Raw genomic sequence first — 24,743 nt, forward strand, 5'->3', positions numbered from 1 at the left:
TTATCTACAGACACCCCCCCCCCCCCCCCCCCCCCCCCCCTCCACCTGGTCAGATGGCAACCACAACCCTACCACCTTAACTAACACATTTTCTGCGGGAAACCCTGACAGATGTGAAAACACCCTAAGAAACTTTTTTGCCATATGCACCAGGCAAGCACTTCTCATTGAGGTGAATAGGTGCCATTTTGGGATCCGGTATCCAGTTATTTTTATACATCCATGAAATAATTATACAAATGCATTGCGAAGCTAATGTTAGCTAAGATTAGCTCAAGCAGCTACAGTGCAGAGCTTTCAACATTCAACACTTTCAACAAGTGTAAAAACATTGTTAGACACCACTTACCAGCAGTTTAACATTATTTTCATAAGCAGCTAAATATACATAACACCATGATTCTTTTTGAATATAGATAATGTATATCAATACCACTAATGTAATATTTTTATAAATAGCTTTTTTCTGACTCACTGACTTAAGTAAAAAAGCAACTTTATTTCATCAGATTATGTTCAAGATAATTGTGATTTTGCTTGTTACAAACTTAAATTGACTAATATATTCCACAAATATTATTACTGGAAAATAACTGCAATGACAATCATATTTTTTCATCAAATCGATCAGCCCTAACCTAAACATAATCTAACTTTGACTATAAAGCAAGTCTTAAGTCTAAAACATCCTCTTTAAGAACCGGGAATGGTCAAATGTTCTTGCTTTTGCTGGATCTTCCTCATCATTCCATCTGTTCGTCTTTTATCAGGATGTGTAGCTCCTCACAGATGTATGACCACATGTATATAGTCCATACATGTAAACCCACATGTACACAAACTGCACACTCTATAGTGACCGTGTCCAACATTACAAAGGGGATTTTTATTTTCTATCTCCATGGTAGTGGGCCAGAGATGCTGAAAATAGCAGGAGACAAGAATGAGACAGAGAGAGAAATAGCAAGAAGGCATGACAGAGAGGCAGAGCAAAGATGATTGAGGGAGTAAAGTCATTGACCAGGCCTGCCTGAGTATGATTGAGTGGCAAACACTAATTAGCTGAAAAATTGTAAATAGGTTCTTAAGATTTACCAGAGGCCGTTTGTTTGGTTCATGAGCCTTTTCTTTTCAGAAATAGATTTAAAGATTCAACATCAGAGCTCCCTCTGCTCAGAAACACATCCTTATATAATTTCACTGTCAGTGATTAATTGATTCTGACAGCAGTAAGAAAAAAATAGATAATTCCAATCTACTATTTCCTCTTTAAGTATGTCAGAAATAGCGACAGGAGGCAGAGAATAGCCTGTCATTTCACCCCTCTAGGGAACTGCTCTACTTTAAGAGTAGAGTTATTGTATTTTTTAAGTGTGTACGCTCACAGAAGTAAGGACCAAGAGAGAAGGAAAGGAAGAAGGAAGCAGGGAAGGAAAGATAATAGGTAGGATGGAAGGTAAAAGGGAATTAAAGGAGGAAGAAAGCAATGAAGAAACGTAGTCTGAGGGAGGGTGCAAAAGGAAGGGTGAAAGGATGCAAAAAAAAAAAGGAAGCGAAGAGATAAATGGAACAAGGGAAGGAAGAGAATGAGGAAGACAGATGGAGTAACAGTGATTACTTTTACATGCTCATAATATTCCGGTTTTTGCCCTAATTCGAAAATGATGATATTCCGACTAAGCTGTTTACATGGCTAATGAAAGTAAGTATTCCACTAATATTCCCGTTTACATGTAGCCGTGCAAAACAGGATTTTTTCAAAGTTTACCAGCGGTGGCGGACTTGTTGGACCGTGAGAACACAGCGTCCCTCTTTCATTCCTTCAACCAGCTTCTTGAAAAGGTCGGCGTAGCGATGTTTGCGCATATCCAAAAAACCTGTTGATATCCAAGTCTTTGACAATGTTTAAAAGTAGCTGTGTACATGTCCAAAGAATGCCTCTAAAATAATTAGGGCTGTCAAAATAAAGCGTTCATTTCGATTAATTAATCTGAGATAAAATTACGCGTTAAAAAAAATAACGCAGATTAATCCATTCCATATTGAACTTTGCCACGGAGCCGTTCTAGCCACCATTCGACTGTAAAATGAAGGAGGGAGACGAGAATGCGCTGCCTGGATCATTAATTGGAACATTTACTTATAAAAATGTTATTCCTGAATAGGGTTGGGTACCGAAATCCGGTGCTAATACGGCACAGGTGCCTTCACGACCTGTATCTATAATCTACCAGATCGAATAGCAACGTGGATTTCGGCGCCTCATTTCGGTGCCACTGATATGTCTGCTCTTCTCTCTGCTGCTCTGAAACAGACGTTACAGGAAACACAAACCCCGCTGCACGTGACTCTAGTTAACACTATACTCGACAGCAGCTAACGTTAGCCTACCGCTAGCTAGTAGCTGGATTAAACACGGTTAAAATGCTGACAGCTAACGCTAAACGGTGTAAAGTGTGACTGTATTTTACTGTAGAGGATTCCGACACCGGGATGTAACAATGTGCAGACGGTGCGTTCAATGAAACTGGTAACTTACAGCCTTGTGGTGCATTCAAAGTTGTGGTTGTTTTTCTCATGCAACAGCAATTTACTAGTGAAAGAAGTTATTGTTATAGTTATTACATTATTATTAAATCATTTAATTTTGACCATATGGCCTAGCAATAAACAAGCTGTTATTTAATGTTGCCGACTGTTGTTTAGTACCCTTCTTTTTTTTTTTCTTTTTTTTTACTTTCTTAAAAAGTATCGGTTAAGGCACCGGGCAAAAATTATGTATGTGATTAATTTTGATTAATTAATCACAGAGTATATAATTAATTAGATTAATTTTTTTAATCGATTGACAGCCTTAAAAATAATACCCGAATTATACCGGAATATCCCACATGTCTTAATCAGAAAATGCTATATTTGGAAAAAGGCCTTATTCGGAATATCCAACCGGAATATGCTGTTTACTAGTCTGGCTATCACCAGACCAAGCTCAATCTTTTAAGATTGAACATTAGTCTGGGGAGTCTGCTCTGTATTTTCTACTGCACAAGAGGCGTGATCACCGGGCATAGTTCAAATGACTCTGTTCGCAATTGGATAGTCCTTCAACCAATCAGACTAACGATCCGGGTGACGTAGCAGCGACAGCGGCATTCACGGGTTGCTGTGCTTCGGTGGCCGGCTTGTTGAATGTAAACAAAAAGCTGCTTGGTCGCTTCTCTTTTGTCATCATGTTAAACCCGCCAATAGCGCACCAGGTGGATAAGCCAGTTTGTGATTGGTCCCCACAAATTTGTAACGGAAGCAGGATAGATAAACGTACAGCTTTCCAGCCTGAGCTGCTGGGCGAAATCAAATCGCCAGCAGATCGGGCTGGGTTTACCCAGTCTAGCTGTTTACATGACATGTATCAAATTTCGGAATATTGTCATATTCGGAATAATAGTGGAATATTGGTGTGCATGTAAACGTACTGAGTGAGGGAAAGGAATGAAGGAGGGAAAGAAAATGTGATCCATTTTAAGAGGTAGACGTGTAGCTCCTTTAAGCTGAGGTGAGCTGTGTTAATAATCACACCCTGGGTATCTCGGGCAGATAAAGTTGTCAAGGAACAGGCCAAACCCCACACGATCCAGAGGGACTCTGCCGCTGCTACCACCAGGAGCCCTAAAGGGACACCTGTAAACCCTCCTGACTCAAAGGAAATTAGCCTGGTGAGACCCACAAGGGTAAAGGCGGATAAACTTGCCATTTAGAGATCTCCAGAGGGAGGGAGAGAAAATAGAAGGTGAAGAGACTCGGAAGTGACTAATGAAAAGAAGTATGGAAGGCAGTGAGGAAAGGAGGAAATTACTCTGGAGGAAGAGAAATGAAGAGGAGAAAGTAAAAGAAGAGCACATCTACAACTGCTGCTGATGATTATCTGGTTCTATTCTTTATTTCCTGTTATTTCAAAGTCCTCCCCTCCTGCGCAGAGACAGAAATAGAGAGTGAGGCTTTATGATACTGGTGGCACTGTGGCAGCTTGCTTGGCTTCTCCTGTCCCTGGCTTCTTTTTCCTGGCCAATGGCCCCTTCCCACACAAAATATAAACAGGCACTAAAGATGGAGCCAGTGCATACACACACACACACACACACACACACACACAAACACACACAACACACACACATAGCGTCAGTGAGTTAAGTCAGACTGTCAGAACTGAGGACTAGCAGAGCGATGTGAGATGTTGTGACACTTTACCTCATTACATTTTCCCAGGCTGTTATGAATGTTGCAGAAGCGCTGTCAACCAAAGTGAGGACCTGTCAGAAACACACTATTGGCACACACAGACACACACGCCTCTGACGCATGCATACTGTCATATCAACCTTGCAACATATTAAGATGACTCTTTTTGCTGTTTTTGTAGTTCATGTCACCTTGTGATTTTTGGAAACGTCTACAAGGCAGGTTTAAGGCTCACTTCAGATCTCGTAAACCCAGACGATTTGGATCGTTGCCTGCGCGCCGCTCTCAGCACAATTGTCGGAGCTTCAAGATGTAATCGCGTCTGGGGCTAGTGGGGAGGTAGCATATCCCTGCTCATTCTAACATCTTAGCCAAGGAAAAGCAATGGAACATGTTCTCTATCTTCACCAGAAACCCCAGGATGAAGGACTTTTCTCCAAACGCTGGATCCTCTGATAGGTTGATCAGCGTTGCACTGAGTTCTCTGGAGAGCAGCATAGAGCCTTGGGCTGTAACAGAGCTGCTGTGTAGTCTGTCTGTTTCCTCTTCTCTCTGCTGATCCTGATCCCTTTGTAATCCATCCACACCCAAACACAGGGACTCGGGACTCTACGGTATACTGCTAGCACAGACACACACACACACACACACACACACACACACACACACAAACACATACACACGAGACTCAAACTACTTTACTAACCATTCTCTGCTATTTGCTAAACAGAAATATCACATCTAATTTAAAGAAAAAGTTTGTTAAAAGTGGAAATCTAGCGTTGTGAAATGGTATCATTTTGTACGATTTCTTTTCTTCTTATGGCCTAAACTGAATTCAACTCACATTCACGGATCAAATATCAATATCAATATATATATATATATATATATATATACATAATAGATTAGGAAGAACATGGAGGGACCTTCTGCGAGGCCCAATACGCAGTATTTTCTCTAAACATATAATAATCCTTTAATTCTATATTAACAACACAGTCATTCTTTAGTTATTGTTGGCTAGAAACTCATGTCTCCCCCCCCCACCTTTTTATATGTTTTTAGTAAATTAATTTAGTTTCTTAAGCCTACGTGTTTAAAATAAAGATTTTGAAGTGAACAACATATGGAAGGTACTTGTAAGGGAAAAGCTTAAAATGAACACCTGTTAGACTTTATTCCCAAACCTCCTGTGCTTGGACTGTTCTAGCATCTTTTTTTTTTTCTTTTTTTGGGCATTTCTGCCTTTATTGGATAGGAAAGCTCAGATATGAAAGGGGAGAGAGAGGGGGGGAAGACATGCAGGAAAACCGTCACAGGTTGGACTCGAACCCTGGACTTTCTGCGTATGTGCACCAGCTCTACCAACTGAGCTAATCAGCCACTGCTCTAGCATCTTTTTTTCTGAGATAGCAGAAGAAACTAATTGTGGGACAAGGCAGCTACACACGAGCACTCCTGTATTATTAAACATCTGCTACAAGGGAAGGATATATTTTGGTCCCAGCACAATTTGATGGCCCCGACTTCAATTCTGTGTGGACCTGCAGTTTTAAAGCTTGTACAGGCTGTAGCTATCTTTTCATGAATGTAGGGACACACTTCTTCAAGAAGATGTCACAATAGCAGTAGTAGTTAGTTTTAAATTTGACCAATGTTGTCTGTCTTTGTTAATGTCACTTAACAAAGTTGACGTCCATGGGTCGTACTATTAATGTAAGCTGTGGAGTGTCATTGTTTTATTCTACATGTTGTTAGAAAACTTTACACATCAAGCAGACACAGAGAAACATTAGCATTCATTTGGCTTTGTGTTTCTGGCCATGTGGTGAATGTAAGTCTGATACTTGTTGGTGTCCACCAAAATCCTGAGGGAAATATTTGGTTCTTGCTGCTGAATGCTGCACTATGTTCGCCAGCCAGTCCCTAATTTTAGTTGGTCCGCGTCAGTATTGGGCAGCTAGCGTTCAGTGGTGCTTGCTGCTGCTAGAAGAGCAGTGACTTTCAGCAGCTGAAAGACTCTAAGGGCGTTTTCACACCTATAATTTCTTTGCTTTGGTCTGTATCATTTGATGAGTTTGTAAACTTGGAGCTATTTCCCCTTGGTTCGGTTTCCTTTCACACCTGGAAAAATCCAAGCGTACCAAAATGCGTGATTACAAATCATGCTAAAAAGGTATGGTTTATTGGTCGGATGTGTGTGGGGCGGAGCAAGAAAGTAAATGCAGGAAGAAGGTCCTGTGTTCTGGACTTGTGCATATTTCCTGCATCTCCATGGTCAAACCAGCTCATTTCATTTAAATAATCACACTTTTTTTCGCAAGCGACATTACTACGTATGCTCTGGTCACCGAAATTGCGTGCGAGTGACGGACGGCGAGCTTGACTGCTCTCTACTTCTGTGAGAGAACTAACAAGCTGCTACAGTTTGCTGCTTTGCCGCATTGCAGATTGCAAAGCACAGCTGACTACAGTAGGCGTTTAGCCCAGACTTGTGGAGTACACATACAGTAGTTGGTGCGGTTCGAGGTTGGATCACGTTCTCACTGCAAACGAACCTCTCCAGAGTTCAATTGAAAGCATACTGAGGTCTTGGTACGCTTGTTTGTTGCGATTGTTCTGTTCTCACCTGTCCAAACAAACCGCACCAAGGGTGGACACTAACTCTAGTGCGATTCAACCGAACTAGACGAGGAAGTTGTGAAAGCCTCCTAAAACACTTTGTAGAGCTGTGGGGAACTGCAGAGTCAGGTGATAATTATTTATCATTTATTTATTTGTATTTAGTGTGGTTTAGAAACTCTTTCTCTCCTGCACCTGTTTACTCACACATTCCTTACACAAACAGACACATACGTTCATATACACATTTATATAATAAACACAGCACACACCAGCATTATAGTTATTGACACAACACAACATGTTCCATTAAGTGGGCATGCTGTTTGGACGAACGGCAGTTCAATAGAAAGGTATCCATCTTTGTAGAAGGGCATGGAAATGTCAATGCCCCTCAGCTAGCTAAAGGAAGTCAATCATCCAGGGTTTCGCACAATGAAGGATGACAAACACAAAGAGCCTTTCAGCAAAAACCTTTTGTGTGACAAACATTTCCATTTCAAAGCCTCCATTTTACACGATGTCATGTCAATTTATTTTTACATAATGTCTGCTGTGGTTCAGAGGCAACTAGGCAAATGTAGAAAGAGTGACCAGATCTGTCACTGCTGTTGGTTGATAAGGTGGCAGACTGCCACCCTGTGTGTTTACTAGAGTGTGTTTTTGTAAAGGTGTCACAGATAGAGCAACTGGGAGTTTGCTTGTATGAATGTGCATTTTCTACTATGTAGCTGACAAAAAGTCTTCCCCTGCCGCATTAATGTTGTCCCTTCATGCCCTCCATACCACCCTGTCAGATGTGAATTCTCCAGGTGGCATTTACTGGTTCAAAGGTTCTCTGTGTAATTGATCAGACTGCTGTTTGATCTGTACGGCTGGCATTTACTCTACAGAGAAAAATGTGCTTTTCCGACTCTGTTGGGAAAAACTGGCTGGCTTTCAAATGCCCTTGCCTGCCACCTACAGAAGTTTGGTGCGGATGGATCATATAGAGCGAATAATGAGATTTCCTTTGCTCGCAGTCCAATGTCTGCTTGTGTATCTGTACACATGTACTTGCATGAGGAATCAACACAATCAACACGTTGTTGCTGTCCTGTTTCTCTTTTCGCTTAATCCACTTTTTCTCAGGGTTATTCACAGTTTGCCGGAGCAATTACGCCTAAGACATTTTCAGAAACAGGACTCTCGCTCCTTCAGAAATTTCCCTCAAATATTAAATGGCTCTAAAAAATAAATAAATAAAAAGTCCCACTTAGTACTGAATTTCACTGGTCCGAGCACTCTTACAGTCATTAGGTTGACAGGCAATGGCTGCGATCTTGACCTTCGATATGGATGTTTGTAGTTTGTAGTATGTTGTAGGCTTTTTAACTGGGCAGCCGGCATCTTCACTTTCTCTTAAAACCACATTCAGAATAAACCTTTTAAGACTTGTGCAGAGGAAATTGTAGCTATTTTTGTGTCAGAGCCAACAAATGCCAAGTAAAAAAATATCCCAAATGCTTTGCTTTGACATTCTTTTCATTTGATGTTGTGGGTGAATATTTATGAGTGTGTGGAGCAGAGAAAAGGACATTTGCAAAACAACTTACTGCTACGAATCAAAAAGATGACCAAAAGAAGTCAGACAGGATTCATTTCATTCGTTCACAGATAAGAATACAGACATTTCAGACTGTGGCTGTCATCAGTGAGCTAGAAAAGGCTTTATTTGTGCAACTAAATACCTAAGTAACATTGTGTTCCTGGTATCCATATATTGACCTCTGACCTAGTTTCACTGACCAAATATCCATGCATTATCTGAAACTGATTATCCTTTTCAGGGTCACAGGGTGTGGAGCCGATCCCTTTGGGCAGGAGGCAGGGTACACCCTGGACAGGTCACCAGACTATTTCTGGGCTGACACATAAGCTCCTTTCATACATGCACTGCAACCATAAAAATATCTAGTATGTATGTAAGAACACAAATATCTGAATCATATAGACTGGGCATAAACCCTGCTAGCTCCCTAGTACAAAGTCGGATTGAGGCTGTGTGTGACTACAGCAGGTCATTGTCCGGAGAATTCACAGCAAGTGAGTGGGCTGACAGTTATGACATTTCTATCATGCGGCTCGCACAAAATTGGTGAAAAAGAAAAGTACAGGGAGCATCTTGTAATTTTCACTGACGGGTCGAAGGATCCATCAGCTGATGCAAAAGGAGCAGCTATGCTAGTCCAGGGGCTGAATGTCGAGCTTCGCAAAAGAACATCCAACTACCTGACTGTGTATACTGTAAAGGTGTATGCTTTTGATGGCAGTTCAGTGGATTGAACAGATTTCAACCTTGTAAAATATTAATATATAGTGACTCATTTTTGGCAATCCAGAGTATTAGGTCTGGTGCATCCCAGAGTCGGCCTGTTTTAGTATATTCAATCCTGTCAGCATTAAATAGAGTACCAAGGAGGGGAAGTGAGGTGACTTTCTTATGGGTCCCAGCACATATTGGTATTCCGGGCAATGAAAAGGTGGATAGGTTGGCAAAGGAAGCTGTTAAAATGAGACACATAGAGATAAACATAAAAGTATTTAAATCTAAAAGAAAAAGTATTGTTATGAAAAAATAAACCAGGAATGGCAACAGTACTGGGAGCAGGAAACAAAAGGGAGACACCTTTATTCTATTCAGAGTAGGCGGTACTTCAAGCAAGGGGGGGATAGGAGACAACAGAATGAGAATAGGACACGCCAATCTGAACTGCACTATATCTTGAGGAAGCATCTAACCGGGTTATGCGAGCAGTGCCAGCACCCAGAGACGGTACAGCATATACTTGTGGCATGTAGGTACGGTGGCCGACAGGGGCAAACGCCCTGCAACTTAAGAAAACACACACAAATAGACAAAACACAAGCAAATTAAGAAAACAACTTCATTAATTTGACACACAATGTGCAGCATTCACCAAACGCGCTGCAAATACACACAACACAACCAAATACATAAACGCACTGCAAATAAAAAACGATGCAAAAAGAAAAGCACGCAAAGCCCGAAAAAAGAAGCGATGCAAAAAGAAAAACAACTTCATTAATTTGACAACACATGCGCAGCATTCAGCAAACACACTGCAAATGCACACAACCAAATACATAAACGCACTGCAAATACACACAACACAACCAAATACATAAACGCGCTGCAAATATGAAACGATGCAAAAAGAAAAGCACACAAACCCAGAAAACAAATGCAACAAAAAAACGCGGCATCCAGATTACACAACGGAAGTTCTCCAGACCTCTAGAGGGAGCAGCTAGTGGAACAGCTGGATTTTGACCCCACGGGGAGAGAGGGAGAGAGGGAGAGAGGGAGAGAGGGAGAGAGAGAGAGAGAGAGAGAGAGAGAGAGAGAGAGAGAGAGCGCAACTGCATAGACTGTAAATATTAAGTCTATGTTTGAGATATGTTTTCTCTCGTTTGGTGGGTGTGTCTCGGCTCAGGTCACAGGTGATACTCAATCAGCAGAGACGTCTGTAAACTCGTGGTAATAAAACATTTGACGTTTGTTTAAGCCATATTACATGAGATGATGTTTAATTTTGAGGTCCGAAAGGCCCATTACTGAAGTATAGGCCTCCTCAAGTGTAATATTGTGATTATACAACAACGGTTATCAACAAAATAAGTGATAAATCTGTATTCATATTGTGGAGCAAGTCGCTCTTGAAATACAATACACAGACAGGATTTACAGTCCCTCCCTGTTTAGTAAACCAGCCAATTTACCGTGGGATTTATCAAACTGAATAAATCCTGACCGCACATATAAACACAAAACTGCTTTGCTAACTCCAACGTGTTGTAACTAAGACATCTGCTGAAAAAGTTATTGTATTCATTAGCATGATTGCCATACTGTTTAGTTCACAAACATCCAAAACACCAAAGTACAAAGACATAGCGGACCAGACGCAAGCTTTTATTTTGAAAAGCCAAAGCTCGGGGACGGCACCAGCCGGGAGGGCATGAGACAGGAGCATAGACTGTTTATTATTAATAATAATAATAATAATAATAATAATAATGTAATATACAGTCTATGGAGTTCTCCAGGCTGCAGCCATACCTGACTCTAATAAAAAGTCAGAGCGCTCTCTCCCCGTGGGGTCAAAATCCAGCTGTTCCACTAGCTGGAAGGTCTGGAGAACTTCCGTTGTGTAATCTGGATGCTGCGTTTTTTTGTTGCATTTGTTTTCTGGGTTTGTGTGCTTTTCTTTTTGCATCGTTTCATATTTGCAGTGCGTTTATGTATTTGGTTGTGTTGTGTGTATTTGCAGTGCGTTTATGTATTTGGTTGTGTTGTGTGCATTTGCAGCGCGTTTATGTATTTGGTTGTGTTGTGTGTATTTGCAGTGCGTTTATGTATTTGGTTGTGTTGTGTGTATTTGCAGTGCGTTTATGTATTTGGTTGTGTTGTGTGCATTTGCAGCGCGTTTGCTGAATGCTGCGCATGTGTTGTCAAATTAATGAAGTTGTTTTCTTAATTTGCTTGTGTTTTGTCTATTTGGGTGTGTTTTCTTAAGTTGCAGGGCGTTTGCCCCTGTCGGCCACCGTATGTAGGAGATATGGGGCAAAAAGAGAAGTGATGTTAACTGAAATGAGGAAAATTAGATTAACAGAAATACCAGTAAAAAGTATCCTGGAGTGTGGAGGGAGAGGAAAAGGAGGAACATTGTTCTTTGACTTCTTGAGAGACTCTGGACTAATAAAAATGATCTAATATGAAGATGATACAGTAATGGGTGAGCTCCAGAAGGAGGCAGCAATGCAACATTGACGAAGAAAAAGGGTGATTTACACGAAGATGGCAACGAAAATGTCTCACAGGAGAGACGACGAGATTCCAAAACTTTTGGTGGTAAGAGGCGACGACGAAATCGTCTGAGAAATTTAAAGAACAGCAAGAGACTCAGTTACTTATGACCAAATCACTAATCAGCTACCTGACCGCTGTGTAATCTGCATCAGTTTCTGAAGTTTCCGGATCCCGACGTCTCTCCAGTGAGACATTTTCGTTGCCGTCTTCGTGTATATCACCCTTCTTCTTCACCCTTGTCCTGCCTTCTGCCAGCTGTATCCAGGCACCAGCCATCGCTAAAAACCAAACTGAGTTTTTCCAGTAAGTAAGAACGCATCTGACAAACGGACAACCATTCACACCTATGGGCAATTTAGAGTCAACAGAACACCTGCATGTCTTTGGACTGTGGGAGGAGGCCGGATAACCCGGGGAAAACCCCACATTAACACAGGGAGAACATTCAAACTCCCCACAGCGGGACCCAAGCCTACCAGCAGGTTTGAACCCAAACCCTTTTACTGTGGGGCGCCAGTACTAGCCACTGCACCTATTATCATGTATGTCACTTGAGCACTGAAATGCAAGAATAGTTGGTGTTTAGCATCAGTTGTAGACTTTATTATCTTCATAATCCAGTCATGTCAATGAAAAACTCTTTCACGTCTCATGCTACTCGAGGAGGAATTTGTGGTGTAAGAAATTACCAAAAGGCTTCAAATCCATTGAGTGGTGCTTCTATGTTGTCATTTGTGTCTAAAGTGGGCTTTTAATTAATCCATAGACCCCTCAGGATTCTCTAATAGTTACTTAGAAAGTGCGATTTAAAGTGAATATTTTTTTATCTGGAGATGAAGAAGCCTCTTAAATCTTTTGGATAATCAGCCACTATTAGTTCGGATCCTGCCTCATTATTTTAGCACAGGCTGTTGTCTCCACTTCCTCATTGGTAAAATAGACTGTATATAATGTGTAGTTTGTGATGATGTTATTATCTTTTAGAGTTTGTCCTTTCAAAAATCAGTTCCCACAACCAGCAGAAAGTTACAGTGCGGAACATTCCCTCTCTTGCAGGTGTACAGTAAAACCATGTGGAACGTTTTATGGCAGAGTTACTAGACCACTAAAATAATATACCATGTTTTAATGCATGCCAGTCCTTGGCTGAAATATTGATTCTTCTGTCCAAGCCTTTATTACCACCTGAGTGGACTCTCTCTTTCTCTCTCTGCTGGACTCTGGATTCTTAGCCATGAAATTGCTGTTTGCAGAGCTGTTTACTTTTTATGTGGCCTGAGCATTTACAAACGCCGTGGCCGGAGTGTAAATTGAAAGCATAAATCTCACTGTTGTAAAGTAGAAAAAGACCCTCCATAGGTGGCAAACTCAGAAACGTCCTTTCTGAAAGCGTCAGGGAGGACGGGACGGTGATGGAGTTGATCTTGGGCTGGGCATAGCTCTGGTCGAGTACACAGGTAATAGAAATGTTATCTTAAAGATTATTTTTTGGGCATTTTTAGGCCTTTCTTGACAGGACAGTTGAAGAAATGAAAAGGGAGAGAGAGGGGGAATGACACGCAGCAAAGGGCCGCAGGTCAGAGTCGAACCCGGGCCCACTGCGTCGAGGAGTAAACTTCTACACATGGGCGCCCGCTCCACCAACTGAGCTATCCGGGCACCCATAGAAATGTAATCGGATCTATTGAACTGACCAATAATCCCAAGGGGGAAATGGGGAAAAGCTGACCCAGGGCCTTCTCTCGTGGGATTTTTGTTTGCTTCCTGTCTCTTTCTGTCTCTCTGTCTCTTTCCTGTCCCTTTTCAATTATTCATACCCTGGTTTTGACACATGCCTGCAGTAAGCCTCCAGATATTCTGTCAACCAACACCACCCCCGGATTGTCTGGCTGCTCTCTCACTATCCTCCCCCATATTCCTCTATCTCTATTTCCCCATCCTCCGTCCTCACACTCGCCAGCTATCCTTAGATACACCCAGAGAGGCGGGGATAAACAACAAGAGCAGGTTACATATTTATCCCGCAATTAAACATTCCCATCCAAACTGTATTTTTCAATCAGCGATGAACCACATGTAATCCTCCTCAGCCATTAGGTTAGTCACGTCAACTTTTCACATGGATTTTGCTGCCTCTCCTGACAGATTCAAATGACTTAAAGAAAAGCTCGTAGCGTCGCTATAGTGTTTGCTGCACCCAGCAATTACCACAGTGGCTGGCACCTGTTTGTCCCTCCATCCATTTCTCTGCCAGAAGATAAGTAGAGCACTGCTCTCCTAGACTCCCTGGAGACTCTACTAGTGCCCAGGCCTGATTTTGTTGTACTGGGGAGCGAGCCAGATAGTCATACACACACGCATACAAATGCAGTCACACACACACACACACACACACACACACACACACACACACACACACACTGCCACCTGCTTAAGTTGGATGGTTCTCTCATTAAGCCAGTTTGGCAGAGTGGACATTGAGTGGGCTTTGAGTGGACCAGCCTGCTGCACTCTGGCCCTCAACGCTCCGTTTGAGAAGAGGTGAGGTAGACAGCGACATACACTAAGGAACAATGTGTTGTCACGGCCATATGGTACACAGTGGTAACAATATCATTTTATGATATCAGTTATTTAGATTTAGCATAAACATGTAAGTCCCCCTCCTCTCAAAATGTTTAGCTTGTTTTTACTTCACTTGGATGTGTGAGCGATAGTGTTTGACACATTTATCTGCTGAAGAGAGAAAATGTCTCTGTCTCTGAGTTTGAGATGTGTTGCTTACACAGCAACACATGCTCACACAGTTTGAGATGTATACATGTGAGCATGATTTTGGTTTAAATGCCAATTGTGGTCCAGTATGCAATTTAAACAAGTGTGATGTGGAAACTTGAAACCTCCAGTGCACATACACTGAGAATGGACTTTTCAGTAATGTAGGTGTTGAGTCCAGTAGTAAATGAAATTAGCAATGTTTGCATATTCATAGATTCTTAATTTAAAGGTACAATATGTAACATTTCTGCATTAAAATGTCTAAAAATGACTATATATTGTGTTGAGTTGTGTACTTACACTGTCCTAAATGTTTCCAACAACGTTCAAACCCAGAAAAATCTGTTATTTTATTTTAATGACAAGGACGTTTCATTTAGTCGCCTGTCAGTGGCGTCATAAAACCTTTGACCCCCTCTAGTTACTCTAACTTCCGTCAAAACATGGCCACCCAGATGATACGTTCGAGAGTAATCGTAAATCATACAATGTCACAGAAAGAATAATACTCAGTAACCGTAATACATCTTGCTTTCTGCCACACAGCATCATTTTGTCATTGATTACATACCACTTACATGTATTACACAGTAATACAGCAGAGATCTTATTTATGGATACATTTCAATATCGATTGATCCAGCTTAACGTAGGGTGACCAGACGTCCCCGGTTTCTGGGGACAGTCCCCGGTTTCGGTGACCTGTCCCCGGCTGGAGCTGTCCCCGGAAATGTCCCCGGTTTTCACTGTGACTGACAGACCCGAAATTGGAATGAAATAGTGGTGCACCCTACACGCACAGGCTCAAGACAGCCAGAGCAAGCCTCAGAGCTCAGAGATGTTCTAGAATGCCCATATTTTACGATGCTAAAATTACTGTTTATTTACATGGAGTCTGGTGGGTTTAGCGAATGCAATTTTGCGGACTTTTTTTTGTTTTAAAAAAGGATCTTACTCTTTAACAGAAAGATCGACCTCCTTAGAAATCCTTTCCAAAATGTTGTCTGACACTTAGAATATTAATCTGAGCCTGTCAGTGGCAAAACAAGCACTTTTATGAATGTAAACACAAGCTGGACAATTGACGTCCTATTAACTTACATTGATTGTAGCTTGTTTCGCCGTTGCCGACTGCAGCGATCTCGTTTAATACTGGACCAATGTCAAAGGAAAATATTTCATCAATAGTTTTAATTGTATCTGATACTCAATGAGCTGTTGCATAAACAAGCCCAGCATGAAGCAATAAAGCAAAAGCTGTCAGATAAATGTAGTGCAGTAAACATTACAACATTTCCCTCTGAGGTGTAGTGGAGTACACAAGTATGAAGTAGCAGCAGGGGCGATTCTAGGTTCAGACCTTTAGGGGGGCTCAGCCCCTAATGAGAATGTGACACCGATATAGTGCATGCAAAAGTGTTAATCTGCACCATGAAATTACCAACTTCTTCACAACCACAAAAATATGAAGAAAAAACTATTCCACCTGTGTGTGCATGGTTATAATTCTGAAGTGCAAAATAGTTCAGGCTACAGCACAAATATTTCCATCCATAGATAACAATAATCAAGTCTGACCTCTGAATTTCTTTCAAAGTGCACCAGATTGATGCATTTAAACAATAAAATAGACAAACTTTTCTTACAGGGGAGCATGCACATGGACCCACCTAGGGGGGCTTGTGCCCCAGTGCAGCTCTAGGTCTAGTGACGCCCCTGGGGCAGTGTCCCAGTTTTAAGTTTTACAAAGATAAAAACATTACCTATTTTGGAGGTATTAACGCTTCTAAGCTGAAAATGTCCCCGGATTTTGTCTCAAAAATCTGGTCACCTTAGCTTAACGTGCTACGTTAGCGTTAGCTCATGCTAATGCTCGGTGGGGAACGTTAACGTTATAAGGTTACAACATCGTTCAACACGTTCATGAAGTTATTTTAAGTATAGTTGTTTTGATCAAGGTAAAGTTACCGTTAAACAGCACTGGGCTAACCCACGATTACAATTGCCAGCTGTATAGATAGAAGACAAATCGAATGTTAATTTAGCCAGCTATCCCACCCTGTTTTTTCTGCCTCACTCCCAGCCACTATTATAAACTTACAGAAATCCGAACCCAGCTAGCACAAACTCCAGCACCGGGTGTTAACGATGCTAACAGCAGTAACAGAAAGTTTTATGTTCCATGACATCCCCAATATGGCCACCTAGTAATGTGATTGAAGTTCCATACTTGGGTCACACAATGACATCTATATGACAACAGAGCATCCATCCACTGATCAAGATGCTGTTTAAAACAAGCCAAAACAAGCTTGTGGGTGGACCTTCGAGTTAAGATTGTTACAGATGTGTGTTTAAATTGTAGCCCGACCAATCATATTTAAGGGTTTAAGAAATCCCATAAATCAAATCAACTACTCGTCTTTTTTTGTACATAAACACAAAACATAAATGAACATTTTTGACGATGATCCTTGTGACCATGATGTACGGCATTTAATTATTAGTGCTCCCTGGTCAACAAACTATGCAATAAAGACACCTTTTCTAAATGATCTTAAACACATATTTGGCATATCTGTATTGCAATTTCTTGTCTTTACAAAGACAGCATTAGTGAAGCTTATTATGCCTAAATCTGATGCTACTGTTTGTTCCACAACTGCTAATCTCACATTGCCAGAGCTCCAGTTATTAAGTACACAAAGGCCAGCCATTTGATTGGTTGCGAGTGAAAATGCCCATCTCATATAATGAAGTTACCAGGGGTTGGTCCTAAAATCCAGGAGGTTCCGCCACCCCTTAATCCAGTGCTGCAGTGCTTAATGAGGCCAGATGCTGGATCATATTAGGCCCAGTAGCTGTTTTGGTTGTTGTTTTTTAACAGCTGTACTGACAACCTGCTCATCTGTTGGTTCACAGTGTAGAGGGATTCCAGTGTCTATTATTCATCATACATCCTATTTTAATTCCATGGAGTTCCTCAGAGGTTCATTCAGGGGTCTCTATTCATTTAGCCATATTTAATATGGATTGTTTTGGGTCAAATCATTCTGTTTTGTCCAGCTGTACTTGGTATTTTCACCGGATATACTTAAAATGAAATTATATGGTTTTGTGTACTTGGACATTACGTTGGACCCACTGTCACATTTTTGTAAATTAAATATATATATATATATATATATATATATATATATATATATATATATATATATATATATATATATAATTTCTCTATCAAACACCTAGCAAAAATTGGACCTGCTCTGTATTTTATATTTATGTCATCACACCTGGACTCCTGCAGGTGGTTTTATTAAAGTTTCAATGACTTGGTTGAAACTTGAAATTGAAACTTAAAATTGAATGCCTGGTAAGATTAAAAATACTGCTGTTTGTCCTTTAATGTCAACATCACACCATTTAACAGTATTAACCCAGCGTGGCCTCTCTTCATTGCCATGCAGCTTAGAGACTGGGGCCCCTTGTTTGATGGCAGTTCAACTGTCACAATTGGCCAATAATCCTGAAGAGTGATGTTTTCACTCAGTGGTGATTGTTGGGTCTCAGTGGTGAATTGCAACTTTAAACTTTCAAATAACGTTTGTATGTTTTAATTTTTCACTTTTAATGTTACACTGTAAGAAAGGCTCATGATGTACAGTACATAGCTTACATGGCTGGCACAGGACACCTAATGCAATTCATTATTATTATTATTATTATTAATCATTCCTACCTTTTCATTCAGTTACCTCTGGCTTTATCAGTAATATTGCAGTCTGTCAACAACTGTTTACATTGTGACTGATGGTACTTATTAGAGTGCGGATCAGGCCGCATTTTTCTGTCCGAGCCCGGCCCGCATCTGACAGAGCAGTAACCGGACCCGACCCGAGCCCGACAGGCATTAAGATATTTATGTCCGAGCCCGACCCGAGCCCGACACAGTTAGAATCTCATTTTTTTTCTCATACTAATGACACATGTACATGTAGCCTAATAAGCACATGTTTCGTTGTCACAGCTACATAAACAAATTTCCGCACACAGGAAGACAGATGTTAGGGTAATATTTTAAATTTATTTTAATCACAAAAAACAAACCTTTGCGTCAAGTGAAACAGGCCCATTGGCTACCTACATGATAAGCTGTTTTAAATGTAAAATGTTCAGTGCCTTATTGTGTGACCGAGCCCAACCCGAACATCATTTCTAAATATCTGTCTGAAACCAGCCCGGACCGTCGGGCTCGGGTTGGGTATCCATCCTCTAGTACTTATGTCAATCTAGAGGCAAGTATCTCTGAACTATTAGATCCTTCAACAAAGAGCTCTTGGTCAAACACACAACAAGATTAAAGGCAATTTAGTATTGAACTTTTTGTTAAAGTTGGGGGATTTACTAGAGACAGATTAACAACAACAAAAATGAAAATTGAAGCATCAGAGGCTGACATATCCTGACTTTTTATAACTCTTGTTTAATATGGGGCAAGCTCCATTCACGTTGGATCCTACAATTCCCATAATGCAATTCAACAGCATATTTCATTAGACCCTCCCTGTCTCTGTCCACACCTCCAGTTTGTAATGCAGGATTCCTGTTAAAAAATGTAAAGTTATAGTGGAGTAATGCCGTCCTGAGCAGAGAATGAAGGCACACTCTCTCTCTGTGTGTGTTGTAATCCAAGCTTCTCTGTTCTTTGTTTTGGTAGCCGGTCCGGCCGCAGCAGCAATTATCTAGCCAGTGGGTGCACTATTGCCGTTATAAGCTTGCGGCTAGCAGTGCGACCCCCCCCACCATTACGGCTCAACCACCCGCAATTTTGTTAGTATTTCAAGTACAGCACCTTTAAAGCTAAAAAGTAATCAACGATTGGGCTGTGTGTGACTTTCTTCCTATCTCTGCTGTGTTATTCCATTTCTCTATAATTTATTTTTTCACCCCATATAGATGGATATACAACGATACACTAAACCAGCGCAAATGCCATCTCATTCTCACTCCTCTGGCTAGGTCTTTACCTGCTTCATCAAATTCAGCCTTTAATATCAGCCAGCCCAAAGCGGGGGAACCAGCATTGAAGCTGTCATGCTGTTTTATCCAAACAGACTCTTCCGATGTCTGCCTGCAAAGCCCCTGTAATCCAACTCTGAAACTTGCCAACTTCCCAAAGTCGTAGTATCACATCACCTCTCCACTTGTTTTCATTACCTGTCCTTCATTCCCTATGTTTTTGAGCATCTCCATATCCCAACACCTTTCCTCACTCTTCAGACTTTCTCCTGCCTCCCCCAGTCTCCGTTCACTTCCACTCCCATGACCTCTTGCCCCAGGGACTCACTTGGTTGTTGTGATAGCAGTGGATTGTGGGATACCAGCTGCAGTTTTAATGATTTTGCCCCCAGGCCCAGATGAGCCAGAGAAATACAGTTACCACCTTTTCAACAGAATGAGAACTCTCACCCCAGCAACGCCTCTGTGAAATATGTGTGTGTGTGTGTGTGTGTGTGTGTGTGTGTGTGTGTGTGTGTGTGTGTGTGTGTAAATGGAAAATCAGAAGCTCACCCATCTGAATGTCTTCTTCCCTCTAATCTCCACGTCTCTCTCTTCTTCTACCTTACACCTCAGTCTGTACTCTCCCTCGCTCCTGCAGAACTGCAGCACGTCCTTCAAACACATTGCAATTAGCATCATCCGCTTCAGTGCATCCCAAACATCTCTCTGATGAAGTTCAATCAATTCATTTTAATTATAACTTTCCCAGAAACACCTCTAATCTCTCCAAAAGTTTGATCTCTCAGGGGTTTGTGCAGTAAAACGCTGTGGCAGGTAGACATTTGTAAAGTTGTGTGTGTGTGTGTGTGTGTGTGTGTGTGTGTGTGTGTGTGTGTGTGTGTGTGTGTGTGTGTGTGTTTTTGTTTAACTATATTCGTGGGGTCCAAAACCCGGGAATACAGTATACTTGTGGGGTCCGGACAGCTTTGTGGATCCAAAATGCTGGACCCCCCAACTTTAAAGGGCTGTTTGAGGGTTAAGACTTGGTTTAGGGTTAGGATTAGGGTTAAAATTAGGTTATGGTTAGGGTAAGGGTTAAGGTTAGGCATTCAGTTGTGATGGTTAGGGTTAGGGTAAGGGGCTAGGGAATGCATTATGTCAATGACGGGTCCCCACAAAGATAGTGCCACACACTGTGTGTGTGTGTGTGTGTGTGTGTGTGTGTGTGTGTGTGTGTTTGTTTGCATCTACATAATCTGACTCGCTCCCTGTCTTTCTCTCTCTCTCTCTCTCTCTCTCTCTCTCTCTCTCTCTCTAGACATTGATGACTGCCAGTCCAATCCATGCCAGAATGGAGGAACCTGCATCGATGAGATCAACTCCTTTGTGTGTCTTTGTCTGCCCAGCTACGGAGGAGCTACTTGTGAGAAAGGTAACGATGTGGACGAAAACTCTGCTTTCTCATTTCACCCGACAAAGGGGTGTGTGTTTTGTGGAAGCAGAGAGCGGAGGAGGAGGAAGAAGAGGATGGGGAGAAGTAGATAGATGGAGGATGGAGGAAATGACTGAGAGTAGCAGGAGGAGATGGCAAAAATGGATAAAGAAGGAACACAAGGCAGTGATGGCAGAGAATGTTGAGACAAAGAAGGTGGAAAAGCAAGGTGTTGTGACAGTGGAGGTAGCAGAATGAAGATAAAGAGGGGGAAGAGATGGAAAAGGTGTATGAGGCACGGCAGAGTAAGATGATGCTAGAAGAACAGGATGTGGGGACAGAGGTGAAGAGAAAACAACAAGGTTGAGGAAGATGGAGATAATGAGAATGTGGAAGTGGAGGCGGTGGAAGTGGAAGAGGATTTTGGATGTAGACAAAGAGGTGGATAATGGAGAGGGAAGCCCTTTGGAATAATGTATCAGGTTTATACAGGACACCTTGTCCAGCTGGTGTTCTCTCTCATTACTGAAATTCCCCTGTGAGAAGGGGGCCACAGAGGCTGTTCACAAACTGCACGTTACATTAAAACATGGCCGACATGTCCATGGAAACCAACATTGAGGAAAGCCAACAGCTGTTGTATACATTAGGGTTGATAATTTGGGTTTTTGACCATTTAAATGAAAAATAAACTACCTAGATTTCTTTTAAAGGAGTTGATTCGTTCAAAACTATTTGTACCTGGATTTTATGTCCCCAAAGTAAACAAGGGTTGTGACATTGGCAGTTGGCAGAAATAGACAGAAGTGCACATGAGCTTCCTATTGTGTGCCAAAATATGAATATAAATGGTTAAAGACTATTGCTGAAAAAAGTATTTTTAACATTTTTCACAAGACTTTGAATCTGATAAATTTTTTTATCAGATTTTTTTTGTAGCTTTTTTGTTTTTCATAATAAAAATGAATACTGATATCACTGATCCTGTATCAGTGATATCAGTATTCATTTATATATATATATATATATATATATATATATATATATATATATATATATATAGCATATATAAAAACTAATTTATATACTAAGGGTGAATGCAGGGATACAATGGAAATTAAATAAATGTGTGAGTTTGGAGTTTCCTTTCTAACTAGCAATGCATTGACTGAATTCTGCAAATTCTTCATCTCTTAAAACACAAGATTTAAAATAGCACAAAAAACATGAGAATGAAAATAAAGATAGTTGGAGAGACAAAGAGAGCGTGAGATTTTAGCAAAGGATCCATTTTTAAGAGAAGTGTGAGAGAACGGGAGAATTTCTGGACTGCTCTGAATTGCATTAAACCAAGCCAGATTCCAGTGGTGTAGCGTGACCTTTGATCTTAACTTTTAGAAGAGTTGTGACTTTGAATGCCTGTCTTTCCTATGTGTCTGGCTTCCAGTGTCTTGCTTTTTACTGCTCTGCTGTGGTCTGATGTGGCTGAGGGCAGAGCAATCGATAGAGAGAGGAGAGAGCGAAGCCAGACAGAAGCAGCAGACCAAAGCAGGACATTTTGAATGCTGTAGAAACTGCAGTAGGTTTGACAGGCTCTAACAGAGCTTCCAAATAATTATTTTCATGGCTGCCTCTTTAAAGGGGTGCTATTCAGTTTTGGCCATTTCTTCTCTGTTTTCTCGCTTTTTGCGCAGGTTTCTCTATAGAGCTCCCCCTACAGCTTCGGAATAGATATTTGGCTGCTCCTATGTTTACTTGTGTCTGACTCCTCGCTCGGTCAGTCTGCCGTTTCCTCTTTCTCTGTTCCTCCGACAACGCTTTCCTAGCTTTCTGCTTCTTTTTTGCCAGCTTAGCCGTGACGATAGTGTGAAAAACTCCATCGCTACCTTGTTAGCCGGTTCCTGCATGGGCATATGTGTGCATTGCCGTGAAGCAATTCGTTGCATCGCGAGACCTGATATCACGCGATACTTCCTGATGCTAAGGCCGGCGACTCGCCGGTCCAAATTTGCAAGGGTGGTTTTTCAGCTCACAGGCGCTAGGGGGGAGTGAGATGACCACCAATCAACTCGAAGAAAGTCATAGAAACCATTCCAATGACTCCGAAGCTGTTCAGTTAAGGTAAATTAAGCTATAAAAAAACGACATAGTTCCCCTTTAATATGCATGCCTCTACTGTGGTGCAGATCATACATACACAAGAAAAAGAAAAAAAGGTTTAAAGCCACAGAGGCTACACTCCTTCCCAAACACACACACCCATCTCCAGAGTGTGCCTCTCATTTGAAACGCAGCGCATACTTTTCCTCTCCTGCTGCGCTGCTGCCTTAATGCCTGATTGGGAACAGCAGGACTGATTGTGTAGATCTAAAGTCTCTGTCTGCCTGTCACTTTTATCCCTCGCTGCTCCACACTCGCAGAAAAACAGGATTCAGCTGTGAAAAGTGCAATTCGCAACAGGCGTCGTTCTGCCATTTCGTCGTGATCTCAGTTTGATATCCAGAAGGGGGTCTGAACGCTGGAAATGAACTCATTCGTTCCGCCAAGGCTTCCATCTATTTAAATGTCATCCAATTGGTCCCTGTCTCACTAAAGTGGTCCGGTTCTTTCTGTCTCATTTGCTGTGTCTTCTTGAATGTGTGTGTGTGTGTGTTTGTGCATGTCCAGATGTGTGCTTTGACTCGTAAGCTAACAGCCTTGCATGCTGGGTAGATCCAGTCCGCTGCTGGCTCCCTCTGGCCTGTTACCATGGTGATCCCATCTGAGAGTCAATAATTGTAAGTTGACAGGGCTGAAGTCCTTTAGCAAATGTCCTGAGAGAAAATGGCTTTTTTACAGTTAAATTTACATTACACAAGTTTTTGTTTTTGTTGTTGATCAGGTTGGTTTATTTTGTCTTTTTGTCTGTAGCTTTTTGTCTGTAACACACTTTGAAACTCGAGAGATTTAGAAGTTGATGATATTCTTTTTGTATTAAAATACATTTTCAGCATTTTTCACATTATTTAATAATTGTCACTGTAGTTGTAGCTGTGCGAAACAACCAAATCCCTCCTCTTGCAGTTATTTTTTCATCAGTTCTGTATCAGTAATGAATGTTATAAGAAATATATAATAAGAAAAGGCCAGTGTGATGAGAGTAGAGATGCACCAATTGACCCGCCGGTGACTGGAATTGGCCGATTTTCACGTCATCGGCCATGATCGGCGACCTGCCGGTCAGACTGACATATGCCGATTTTATGCCGGTCAAATGCACTCGGGCGCCGCATGACTTACATCGCGCAACAGCAACATCACACGTGCACATGCAGGGTTTTCGCTGTATGCATGTAGCAGCGGCGCACTGCCGCTCAATCAGCTGTTTATGAAATGTCATAAAGTCGTAATTATACACGGCTCAAACGGTCAGCTGCTCTCTCTCCCCTCCGAGGCTGAAAAACTGGAACATGAAAACCGCACTCACGCGGGTCCCGTGAAATATGACAGCTACAGTTTATCGGAAAATATCGTTGGGCACACTGACTTTGATGAGTGTATCAGACCCCAGATGAGACAAGAAGCTAACGTTAGCAAACGCTGTGTGGTCCCTCTGCTTCTGCTGGCCACTGTAGGAGACAAAAAAAAGAGGCGCTGTATTCCTCCGACACGCTGTATTAACGTTACTGTTTAAAACGCTTTCCAGGTTAGTGGGGGTGCATACCACTTAAAACCAACATTAAAAACATAGTAATCTTTAAAGAGTTTAGTTTTGTTGTTAAAGTGTCCATATTATGCTCATTTTCAGGTTCATAG

At 41.5% G+C, this 24,743-nt stretch overlaps 1 protein-coding gene across 1 annotated transcript in view; it reads left to right on the top strand.

Moving 5' to 3' along the window:
* ncanb (neurocan b) overlaps positions 1-24,743 on the top strand; it is a 124,993-nt gene that overhangs the window by 66,846 nt on the left and 33,404 nt on the right. Inside the window, exon 10 of the mRNA XM_078259302.1 lies at positions 20,835-20,948. Coding sequence (XP_078115428.1) covers positions 20,835-20,948 — 114 coding nt within the window. The remainder of the gene's footprint in view (positions 1-20,834; positions 20,949-24,743) is intronic.

The sequence above is a fragment of the Sander vitreus genome, chromosome 9 (genome assembly GCF_031162955.1).
Source record: "Sander vitreus isolate 19-12246 chromosome 9, sanVit1, whole genome shotgun sequence".
Taxonomy (NCBI): domain Eukaryota; kingdom Metazoa; phylum Chordata; class Actinopteri; order Perciformes; family Percidae; genus Sander; species Sander vitreus.